This window comes from Rhineura floridana, chromosome 17 (genome assembly GCF_030035675.1).
Source record: "Rhineura floridana isolate rRhiFlo1 chromosome 17, rRhiFlo1.hap2, whole genome shotgun sequence".
NCBI lineage: Eukaryota > Metazoa > Chordata > Lepidosauria > Squamata > Rhineuridae > Rhineura > Rhineura floridana.
The window spans coordinates 11,699,408-11,711,765 of NC_084496.1; the positions used below are offsets into that span (position 1 = coordinate 11,699,408).

General features: G+C 45.1%; 1 protein-coding gene across 3 annotated transcripts in view; it reads right to left on the minus strand.

Moving 5' to 3' along the window:
• SNX29 (sorting nexin 29) overlaps positions 1-12,358 on the minus strand; it is a 301,418-nt gene that overhangs the window by 265,925 nt on the left and 23,135 nt on the right. For all 3 annotated transcript variants that reach the window (XM_061599557.1, XM_061599558.1, XM_061599560.1), the window contains exons 8-10: positions 7,464-7,836; positions 5,452-5,570; positions 1,467-1,548 (exon numbers count right to left, since the gene is read on the minus strand). In XM_061599557.1, coding sequence (XP_061455541.1) covers positions 1,467-1,548; positions 5,452-5,570; positions 7,464-7,836 — 574 coding nt within the window. The remainder of the gene's footprint in view (positions 1-1,466; positions 1,549-5,451; positions 5,571-7,463; positions 7,837-12,358) is intronic.

Genomic DNA, 12,358 nt, shown 5'->3' on the forward strand with positions numbered 1-12,358 from the left:
CGTATTGGCAACGGAATATGTTTATTTTGAAAATCAATAAAAATATTTTTTAAAAGAGTTTAAGGATTAGATGGGACTAAGCAGGACCAGCACGCATAACGAATCAGGTGGGATAATTCCCATTTTACAAATGGAGTGCTAAACATGAGGCCAAACCAAAAGCACAAAAGAGATCTATCCAGGAGTGAGATGCAAGTCCAATGCAACTTAAGTAATCAGAAACAAGCCCTGCATTTTCACTTTTTAAAGAATCACTGTTTTGCTTTACAGCTGAACTCTGAAAACTGTGGCTTGCTCTAACCAAAGTCCATTAAGAATCAGGATCTAACTTTAGCTTCAGATCTTGATAGATTTTAACTAATTTTGGTTACAGCAAGCCACAGTTCCCAGTGATCCGACACAATGCAGAACCAAGGATTGTTCCTTCTTCTTATGCACAGAGAAAGACAATCAGGAAGAGGAGTATGCAAAACCGGGGCTTGAAGGCAGCTTATTTCTGATCACTTAAAACAATGCTTGAAGGCAGAGATGGAGAACCCGGGCCCTCCAGATGCTGTTGGACTATAGCTCCCATCATCCCAGAACATTGGCCACTCTGGCTGAAACTGATGGGAATTGGTCTCCAACAATATCTCAAAGGCCACAGATTCCTCATCGCTGTTTTAACTAATTGTCTGAACTGGGACACAGTCTTGGATTGTTGCTTCCAAACAGACACAGAATGGTTTTCCAGCATTGCAGTAGCGTTTATTTTTTAACTTCCAAATCTTTGGTTTACATGCAATGGTACACCATACTGCTCCTTTGATAAAGTCGTACGGTTGGAAAGCATCTGTGGGAGATGATCTGGTCTAGGATCTGGACCCCAATATGTTCTGGAACAACTCTCTTGATATAAACCTAACCGGACCCTTAGATCTTCTTCAGGTCTCCCCTCTGAGGGAGGCTTTGAGGGTGGTGACAAGGGAGAGGGTCTTTTCAGTTGTAGCTCCCCATCTGTGGATTAAGCTCCCCAGTGAGGTCCGCCTGGCGCCTTCATTGACATCTTTTTGGTGCCAGGTAAAGATTTATTTCCCTCCCCCCCCCCCAGCATTCAATAGACTAAGATGATATTTTCTCTATTAGTGTGCAGGCAAAGCTTTTGGTAGCTGTATGGGGGTGGTTTTGGTTGGTTTTTTTATTTTGTTTTATGCACGATTGTGTATTTCTTTTGGCTTTTAATAATGTTGTAAGTCGCTTGGAGACCTCTGGGTAGCAGGGTAACAAGCAACAAATCAATTGAAATTAATTATCATCATCATCTGCAGCTATAGCATCCCTGACAGACGGATGCCCAGCCACAGCTTGAATATCTCCAGCGCAGGTGAGGCCACCAACTTCCCAAGGCAGTTTGTTCCAAGCTTTAGGTAGGAAGAAAGCTAAAAGTCATATGGGCTCGTTCAAAAATTTGTCTGTTTTTTATATACCTGAAGTGCAGGTTAGCATTTCTGCAAGGCAGTTCAACGGGAAAGTCAACCGTTTCATGCTCACCACCATTCTCCAGGTTATCTAAAATGGCAAGTGGATAAATCTGTTAGAAGAAATACGGCATGTCCTAGTTCATGTTACTTTTTCTCCCCAGACATTGCTCCAGCCCTGTTAACTTTCATTCTCAGCCTTGTTAACTTTCACTCTCAAAATTCAGCTGTGTGAGAAATCTCCTCTAGGACAATTTCGAGTTGGAGGGCAATGATGCGCTAAATTAAATACTGCAATCATTGGAGCCAGTATGGAGGTGAAAATCCACCTCTTGTTGGACATCTTTATTTAAGGCTGATAGTCTCCTTGCCAAGAATCAGACGCCCATGAATCACACACCTAAGAATGCAATCCTAGACATAACGACTCAGAAGTTATCATTCAAGTAGCTCAGTTCAGTGGAACTTACCCTCAGGTAAGCGAGTATAGGATTGCAGTCTTAGAGTGACATTATGACCAGGTAAATAAGTTTTCTTTTTTAAAAAAATGTCTTCATTCTGAAACCTAAGTGCAAGAATTCTGGAACCAAGACAGGAAAATAGGGATAGCACAGTCACGTTGCAAAGTCATCCCATGACATAATTTTTATCTTGTTTGTCCTTGCATCAAATGTAAGGTGAGTTATTGTGACTGCCAATTTATAGAAAAGTAACAGCAACTTGCCAGGGATACATGATTTTTGACAGAGAAATCAAAAATTGCAATCGCCAGGACCCCTGCACCCCAACCCAATCAATGAGCTTGCACAATGTCAGGAGTGGCCCCCTCCTTCCCTTCCCTCCCCAGCCCTGACCTTAGATATGGAAAGATGCCCAGGGGTGTGTTTGTTTGGTCACTGTGGGAGCCAAGGCCCTCACAGCCAAACCACCCCAGCCTGCCTCCCAATCCCAGAAAAATGTGGGACACCTGTGGCCCTCCAGGTATTGCTGAACTACAAGTCCCATTGCCCCTGGTCCTTGGCCATGTTTGCTTGGGACTGATAGGACTTTGAGTTCAGCAACATTTGGTGGGCCAAAGGGTTCCCCATACCTGACTTAGAACAAACCAGTAATGTTCCTAAGCCACTGTTTCTTGGCTTCACCTTGATTTTAAAAAACAGCCCTTTCCAACATCAGACACTGCATCAAGTCATGCTGGAAAGCAGGTCTGCTACACAGGAGGCATAACAAGAGAGGAAAGGAGAACAAGAAAAGGAGAGGGGGATGAAAATCCAACTGCAAGACAAGTGACTGACAGCAGAGTGTCAGACGTTTTGAAAAACCACGGTTGTTTGTGTTGTTGTTTTTCCATTTGAGCATTCAATGGGACAAGATCTTTTAGCCAGGCATTTCCAGAGGCCACTTTCAATCTGTGCGTCAATCTTCTTTCAATCTCTAAAGAACTCTGCCATCTGTCATTGTCTCACTGGCCTCTCAATGTTGATGTGCATTAAAAAGAACACTGAAACAACAAATGCAAAGAACAGGTCCTTGTGGCTCTTCCGCATGCACTCAAGAAGGAAGGTGGTCTGATGCTTGAATAGGTGCATCTTGTATTGCTAGCCCCAGAGAGCTAGACTGCTCTTGCTAGGATTTTCTCCAACCAAAAAAGAAAACCTTTCATAACAAAATTCCCTCTTCCAGCGCTTCACCTAACAGATTCTTTGTATGTGGGGAGGGGGCTCAAAAGAAACTGCATGGACACATTAAGTCCTTTCAGCGTTTAAGCTCAGTGGAAAGGTGTGCATTCAATTTGGCACCAGACAATGCCTTTTTTAAAGAGAGACTTTGATCCATTGTATGCAAGCCTTTCAGCTATTTCTAATGTGCTGTAGAGTTAAGTCCTCAGGAGGGCACTCAATGCCTTGGTTAATCTTTGCAACTTTTTTTTTTTGTCCATAGTGTCAAAGAGAACAAAAAGAGCATAATTCACCCCAAAAAACTGCTGCACAAGTCCTAGCAAAATGAATGGAAGGTTTACAAAAGCATAAAGTCTCATTCTATGTGATGAATTGTTGCATAGCTGTCAATCTTCAGGCTGGGCACCTCTCTCTCTCTCTCTCCGTTCCCCCCAATGATAAACTACATTTTCCTTGTCAGCCGCATCTTTATTACTTCTTTTTTTATAGACCTCACTGATTTGTATTTAGTCTTTTTTCTTTATTAGTACATTCCACTGAGCACTGGTGACATGTCCCACAAAGGGTACGTTAGCGATCACCCTTGGACCCCAATTGGCTTATTATTGTACACACACTCTTGGGCAACAGCTTACATAGCCAGATGAGTGAGCTACAAAAAAAAAAACAGATTCACTCGGTCTTTCCAAGAGAGCACGCAGGGCCTTGTCGACTCCAAAACTCAAGTTAAAGTTGGCCAAATATAACGTTCTGCCATCTGCTCTTTTAGAGGGAAGGTTCTGCAAAATTCGCTTTGCTGAACGATATTGCCCATGTGATATTGGTGCTATTGAGACCGCAACTCATGTCCTATTAGAATGTATATTTTAAAATGATCTCCGCAGACAGTTTATCACCCCTTTTCTCCAGAATTTGCCGGGCAGGGATGCAACTTTTTATGTGCATTACTTCTTTGCAGACACAGACCCCCGTATTACATGTAAGGTTGCAAACTTTTTTGCTGCAGCAATTCATTTACATAAAGTGCTTATAACCCAGGGACCGCTGCACTCTGCAACATCTGTCTAAATAGTTTGTATATACATACTTTTAGGGAATACTGCATTGTTAGCCCTGTTTTGTACTGTCTATGCTTGTATGATATATCTTTCTGGTAATCGACCGTAATAAACTATTCATTCATTCAAATTAAAGTTCTCATGCCAAAACGGAATCCTCTTTTTTGGGAGCCAAAGATGCTGCTGCGTTTTTCTGGAGCTTCTGCTCTCATTGTCCGTAGTTAAACTATGGAATTTGCTCCCACAAGAGCCGACAACGGCCAACTTGAACGGCTTTAAAAGAGGCTGAGATAAATTCATGATGTGGCTATCAGTGGCAACTAGCCCTAATGCCCATCTTCTCCCTCCACTGTTGGAGGCAGTATGTCTCTGCATGCCAGCTGCTGGAAACCGCCATGGGGTAGAGTGCTCTTGCACTCAGATCCTGTTGATGGGCTTCTCACAGGCACCCGACCAGGCACCATGAGCACAGGATGCTGGACTAGATGGGCCACTGATCTGATCCAGCAGGCAACCTATGTTCTTACCTTCCACCCGCAAACAAAACAAGACAACGCAGCACCAAAAATGCTTTGCGTTACTGGGCTCCTTCTGGGAGGAAGGGTGGGATATACATTTAATAAATAAATAAATAAAATCCTAGACAATCCATCCAACAAGTTTTGAGCCTGGTTTGAAGGCATACAACGCAGTCACCCTATCAGTGGCTACTAGCCATGATGGCTATTGGCGTACCTCAATGGTCAGGCCCAGCATGTAACTGTTCACAACAGTTACGGAAAATCACAAGCAGGGAGAGCTTGCAAGCTTCCCAGAGGCATCTGGTTGGCCACTGTGAGAAGAGGATGCTGGACTCAGATGGCCCACTGGCCTGATCCAGCAGTCAGGCTCTTCTGTTCTTCACTTTGCTAAAGTTAAGTAGGTCTGGCTCAGCGCTTCAAAAGAGCCTGGAAACCCGACATATGGCACCTGGCGTTACTTGGTGGAAGAACGATGGGGTATAAATTAAAGCATTTTAGTAATACATTTCTCTCTCCATTGCAAACACACAGAAAATTCACCTGGCGGTTTTTCGTCAAAAGGGGGAAGCATCAGACAAGACAAATGTATCCATAGGACACTACTTTAAAAACAAACAAATGTTTTGTATTGTAAGCAACTCACCCTCCATGCATTGCAATTGCCCATTTTGACATTCGTTGCACTTCAGCGCAGCTTTGGCCATAAAGATATCAGGCGTTATCAATGAATACTCACCTGTCTGGGAAAAAGAGCCTACAGCACTGACAGGGAACAACTCATCAGAATCATCATTCAGGACTTGCAGAGGAGACCAAGCACAAACCAGTGACTTGTTCATTGCAACCTCAGATGTTCTAAATAATTTATTAAAAAAAAAAAGATGCAGGTGAGATCAGATTTTAATGAGTATGCAGCCATGCCACAAAAGACCATTCAAAGCAGCTCACAATAAACAAAGGGGGGGACACACAACTGAATCAGCAGCAATGCGCATGTCAGTAAATGTGTATAATGGTCAGTGATCCCAAATGTATCATTTTATTATTTTATTGACTGATTGATTGCTGCTGTTATTAAATTTATATCCCACCTTTCCTCCAAGGAGTTCAAGGCAGCACACATGGTTCTCCCTCTCCCCAGTGTATCCTCACAACAACCTTGCAAGGTAGGTTAGGCTGAGAGACACTGCTGAGAGTTGTAAGGGGACCCCTAACAGAGCTATGATTCCCAGCATCCTTAACCAACTATGGTTCCCAGGACCTTAGGGAAAGGCATGACTGTTACAGTGGCATAGGAGGGCTTTAAATGTATTGTGTGCTGATGTGACCAGTGTGTAGACCAGATGTAGACTGCACTAGATAGCCCAAGTGTCTAAACGAAGGTTCCTGAAATGGAAATGATCTGCCTTCAAGTCGATCCCGACTTATGGCGACCCTATGAATAGGGTGTTCATGGTAAGCGGTATTCAGAGGGGGTTGACCATTGCCTCCCTCCGAGGCTAGTCCTCCCCACCTGGTGATGGCCTGCACAGCTTGCCACAACTGCACAAGCCAGCCCCTTCTTTGTCCGCAACTGCCAGTTGGGGGGCAACTGGGCTCCTTGGGACCATGCAGCTTGCCCACGGCTGCACAGGTGGCAGGGCACGTCACCCCTGAGCCGCTCACTGTGGGGGTGATCTTTAGCTGGCCCTTGACACCCAGGAGACACGAGCGGGGATTTGAATTCAAACTCTGGACTCCAAGCCAGGCCCTCCTTCCCATGGTGCCATACTAGCTCACTAGGAAGGCTCCTGGGGGGTGCGTGCGTGCGTGCGTGTGCGCATGTGCACGAGCAAACTGGTACTGTGCTTGCCAGCTGCAGATTCCTTTTCTGGCTCAAACCAGAAGTTTGGCGGTGGCAGCATCAAGGAAAAGACAGAGGGAAGAGTAGAGAAAGAGATAGCTGAACAGATCACAAGATTGCCCTTCAGACGTTGCTAGACAGTTCTCGTCATCCCTGGCCATTGGCCCTGCTTGCTGGGGCTGATGGGAGCTGAGGTTCAGCTACATCTGGAGGACCAAAGGTTCCCCACACCTGCTCTAGATAATTATTTGCGTGGTAGCTGGGATATGCACCCTGGCTTTAATTTTGTTTGTTGCTATTTTTCAAAGCCCCAGAATGCCCATGACGGAGTTGACCAAGACAAAACAGGTAGCAAGGAGGAGTCTGCCATACGGTTCAAGTAGCTGCAAAGGAAAAATCCCAAAGCTGAGGGGTGGGGGATGTTTCTCATCCCAAGGGCTGCATTCCCTTTTGGCCAACCTTCTGGGGGCCACACCCCAGGGGTGAGCAGGCAGGAGGCAGATGGGGCCAAAGTGGCAGATGTACATTTGACTTTTGTGTGGCAGGCTATTTCCACACCCACCCGCACCCCCCTCTCCATCCTCCATCCAGACAAGTCAATGGCATGATCAAAGTGCAAGGACACATTACAGCCAGGCACACTCCCTCTCAAAGCAGGGTCAGTGAGAGGCATGCCCTGGGAGAGGGAATGTAGCTGGGGAAGGGGCATTGCGTGGGGAGAGTCCCAAGGGCCAGACTGAGATGCTTGGAGGGCCGCATTTGGCCCCCAGACATGAGGTTCCCCATTCCTTCCAAAAAGGAAAGCCACGTGCAACAACACAACCCCTCAGTCTTCAGTTGGCCTGTTCCTATTAACACAAGAAAATACCGCCTGTTGTCTAATCAGCACATGCAAGAGTACTCACTTTCCACAAGACTCCGCCTCTGTGGGCACGCTGTGGTTTCTTAACATTTTGCCATCAGCTTCATAATTTTCATCCCCATCTTCATCATCTATACTTTTAACATCCAGCTTTTGGAAGCCACAGTCTCCGTTTAGATATGTAGAATCGTTTTTCAACAAAGGCACAGTCTGGTCCCTGTTCAGTTTAGCTAGCAAGTCTCCAGGGGGAGAAGCTACATAGAGGGAAACCTGGTCAGAGTTTTCTTCAGAGCTTTCACCTGCCACCGTTGCCCTTAGGACATCCCCCAGGCTTTGTTCATCTTCCTCCTCATCAAATGAAATAATGTTTGTGACTTTCTTCTTTTTTTTCAATCGATCCTTTCTGCATTTTAAATCTGAAGGAGAAGCAAACAGAAAATTGCAACACACGCAGCCTATAAGAATGGGTTATTTTAGAAAGCTTATTCTCTTTTTACCAGGCAGTTTATAGGCAACGTGGGTGAAAAGCTGGACTAATATTTTGCCAGGATTCATTATGTTAAAACGTCACTTTACCTTATTTCTATAATCAAAGTATTACAACAGACGTCACGTGAAACCTTGGTTTGCAATAGCCATGGTTTTAAAGCCCAACCTTGGCTTGAACTTGTAGATGTATAGATGAACTACTACTTCTCAGCTTTCATTTTCCAGACGTTGAACAAATGCTGCAATTTTGTCATGACGTACGGCTCCACGGTATACCTCACAGCTGAGAGCGATGAAACAATATAGGAGGCAGCCTGAGTGCAGATGGAGACGAACTCCTGGTGGATGCAATCAAACATTGGTAAATGCCTAAGGTAAGATGTATTCAAAGCAGTGAGGGCAGCAAAAAAACAATATTTTGCTGCCACTATTAAATCATTAATGTGCCATCCAGTGGAGCTTTTCAGAGTTGTCTGGGGGCTATTACATGCTGGCCCCAAGGACATGGTAGAACTCTGAGGCCCGCTGTAATGAATTTGATAGGCACTTCCAGGATAAAATCTTAGGCATCCGCCAGGACTTAGACTCCAGTATTATAGCAGGTGAATGAAGTGAGGTATCCAGAGCACAGTCTTGTCCTGGTTTCTTGGATGAGATTCAGGTGGTACAGCTTGAGGACGTTGACAAGGTGCTTGGACAGGTTCGTGCAGCCACTTCTGTACCGGATCCTTGCCCTTCTCGGCTAATAAAAGCTAGCAGGGATGGAACAGCCAGCTGGGCCAGGGAAGTGATTAATGCCTCTTTGCGAGAGGGAGTGATCCCAGGGCCCCGGAAAGAGGCGCTAGTGAGACCACTCCTGAAGAAACCCTCCCTGGACCCAGAAAATTTTAATAACTATAGGCCAGTAGCACAGGTTCCATTCCTGGGCAAGGTCCTTGAACAAGTGGTGGCAGGCCAGCTCCAGACACTCTTGGATGAGACCAATTATCTGGATCCATTTCAGTCAGGTTTCAGGCCTGGTTACACAGGTGAAACAGCCTTGGTTACCCTGTATGATGACCTCTGTCAGGAGAGAGACAGGAGGAGTGTGACTCTGTTGATTCTCCTTGATCTCTCAGCGGCTTTGGATACCATCGGCCATGGTATCCTTCTGGGGAGACTGGCTGAGTTGGGAGTGGGAGGGACTGCATGGCAGTGGTTCCGCTCCTACTTGACGAGTCGATTCCAGAAGGTGGTGCTTGGGGAACACTGCTCGGCCCCGTAGATTCTCCAGTATGGGGTTCTACAGAGGTCAGTTCTGTCCCCCATGCTGTTCAAGATCTACATGAAACCGTTGGGTGCAGTCGTCCGGAGTACGTTGCCATCAGTACGCTAATGACACGCAGCTCTACTTCTTTTCATCTTCTTCCGGTGAGGCTGTCAATGTGCTGAACCAGTGCCTGGCTGCGACAATGGACTGGATGAGGGCTAATAAACTGAGGCTCAATCCAGACAAGACTGAAATGCTGTTAGTGGGTGGTTCTTCTGAGTGCATAGTGGATGTCCAACCTGTTCTGGATGGGGTTGCACTCCCCCTGAAGGAGCGGGTTGGTAGCTTGGGGGTTCTCCTAGAACCATCTTTGTCACTTGAGGCTCAGGTAGCCTCAGTGGCACGGAGTGCCTTCTATCAACTTCGGTTGGTGGCCCAGCTATGCCCCTATCTGGACAGGGATAACCTGGCTTCAGTTGTCCATGCTCTGGTAACCTCTAAATTAGATTACTGCAATGAGCTCTACATGGGGCTGCCTTAGAAGACAGTTTGGAAACTGCAGCTTGTGCAAAATGCAGCGGCCAGATTGGTAACGGGGACCAGATGGTTCGAACATATAAAACCAATTCTGGCCCGCTTGATTTGGCTGCCTATATGTTTCCGAGCCTGATTCAATGTGCTGGTTTTCATCTACAAAACCTTAACACGGCTTGGGACCGCAATACCAGATGAAATGCCTCTCCCGACAAGAACCCCCCCCGTACACTACGTGCAACATCAAAGGTCCTCCTCCGGGTGCCTGCTCCAAGGGAAGCTCGGAGTCTGGCAACAAGGGAGAGGGCCTTCTCAGTAGAGGCCCCCAAATTATGGAATGATCTCCCCGATGAAGTTTGCATGGCACCAATACTGCTATCTTTTCGGCACCAGATCAAGACTTTCCTTTTCTCTCAGGCATTTTAACAGCATGTGCTGAGCTCTGACCCCAGGTCTTTTAACTTGTTTATCTGTGCTTCATGGTTTTAAACTTTGTATGGTTTTAAAACTGTATATTTGTTTTTAATGTTTAATGTTTTTAATTTTTTTTGTAAACTGCCCAGAGAGCTTTGGCGATGGGGCGGTATATAAATGTAATTAATAATAATAACATGACATGCCAAGTTATGAGATGCAACCCCACTACAAAGCATCATTTCCAATTCTAGTTTGGCAGCCGATTGCAAAGCATGGTTTGTCAATTCAGACAACACACCAAACCATTGTTCAGTTTCCTTAACCACAACTTGAAGTGACACCTGCACTGAGCTTATAACACTGCTGATCAGGAGAGTTTCACAGCCCATTTAGCTAATGTTCTAGCATTAGTACTGGACACAAAGACACACACACACCCATCCTCCTCCTCCTCCTCCTCTTCCACACACTTTCCTCTGGTCAGCGTTAAAGGTGCTGGTTTCATCTCATAACCCCTAAATGTTTTGAATCTTAAGATGACCATCACTTCCCCTAAGTTATGCAGTCATCGCTACAGTTCCCTCACACACAAAGGTTTTATGGAATTCCCTTCCAGTTGAGGCAAGACAGGCTCCCTCCCTGCTGAACCTCTGGCACCTACTGAAGACCTTTTTATTGTATTGAGTTTTTTTGCATGCCACTCTGAGACAATTCTAATTAAGCAGGTATAAACTGCCAAAACAAACAAATAAATAAGGGTTCCGCCTGTCACAAACCATGTGTGCGTCACCTAAAAACAAGGTCTGCGGTAGTTTCATTTTAGTTACATGTGAATGAATGCAGATTTAAAATCAAAAGCCATAGTTAAGTGACTTGCAGTGCAATCCAATACGCACCTACTCAGAAGCAAGTCCTGTTTAGCTCCATGGGCCTTAGCCTGTGTAAATTTGTACAGTATGACACTGTAACATGGTTTTAACAGGAAGATGGCCCTACATGCAACCCTTTGCTTCAGAGACCATGCCTAAAGATCAGAGCTGGGAAAAGTTACTTTTTTGAACTACCACTCCCATCAGCCCAATCTAGTGGCCATGCTGGCTGGGGCTGATGGGAGTTGTAGTTCAAAAAAGTAACTTTTCCAAGCTCTGCTAAAGATATATTGAAATGAAAACATCCAAATGGCATAAATATACACATCAGTGTCAAACAGTTTTGTCCTGCAGGGTTTCTCTGAAGAAAGCTAGCCATGCTACAGTTCAGGAAGCAGACAAAGAAGATACTAACAGCCTGCTGGATCAGGCCAGTGGTCCATCTAGTCCAGCATCCTGTCCTCACAGTGGCCAATGAGATGCCTATGGGAAGCCCGCAAGCAGGACCTGAGCGCTCTCCCCTCCTGCGGTTTCCAGCAACTGACATTCAGAAGCATCCTGCCTCTGACAATGGAGTTAAAACATAGTCATCAGGCTTATAAATGTGAGCCCAAAAGCCCATCAGGCATCTTTCAAAGAAAAACACAAGAAGTAGCCCTTGGAAGCACTGGCAAAGATGAGGGAAGGAATGCTGAGTGGAGGTGCCCGATTCAAATTTATCCTAAATGGAGGCACCCGATCCAAATTTATTCTTCATTTAATGGACTGCTTTTCCTAGATGAATCTATGATTTCTGAAAACAGATCCTTGTTCACATTAAGCTGCAGGTCAACAGAGGCCGAGCAAACCCTGCTAGGCTTGTGAAGCAAATCTGGAGGAGACTCAAGAAGCTTTTAAAAGGTGGCTTTGCACCACCGTAGAATTAAAGCCAAAAATTTTCTCATTATTGCTAGGTTCATATATGTTCCCTGTGAGAAACACGTATTATGATGATTTATTATGATCGCTTCCCAGGAGGTATCCAGAAAGATTTTACAACATACATACAAACACTTGCATATATTTAAAAAAACAGTTAAAGCAATTGCATATATAAAAACAATCTTTAAAAATTACAAATATTAATAAACTGTTTAAAAAAACACATACATAAAATCAATCTAAGACAGGTAACAACTGGCCTAGGATAATCTAGCAGCCAATGTGGCCCCCATTTTAAGAAGTCCCATAGTATCAGGTTAATTGCTCCATTTTGAGAAGTGTAATAAATCACACATCTTGCAGAGTATCCATTTTAACACACACAGCACCAGAAGGAGGGGCTAGTGCCAAAGATGAGTATCGCCCCACACACGTTTCACCCAAATACTTTTATTTACT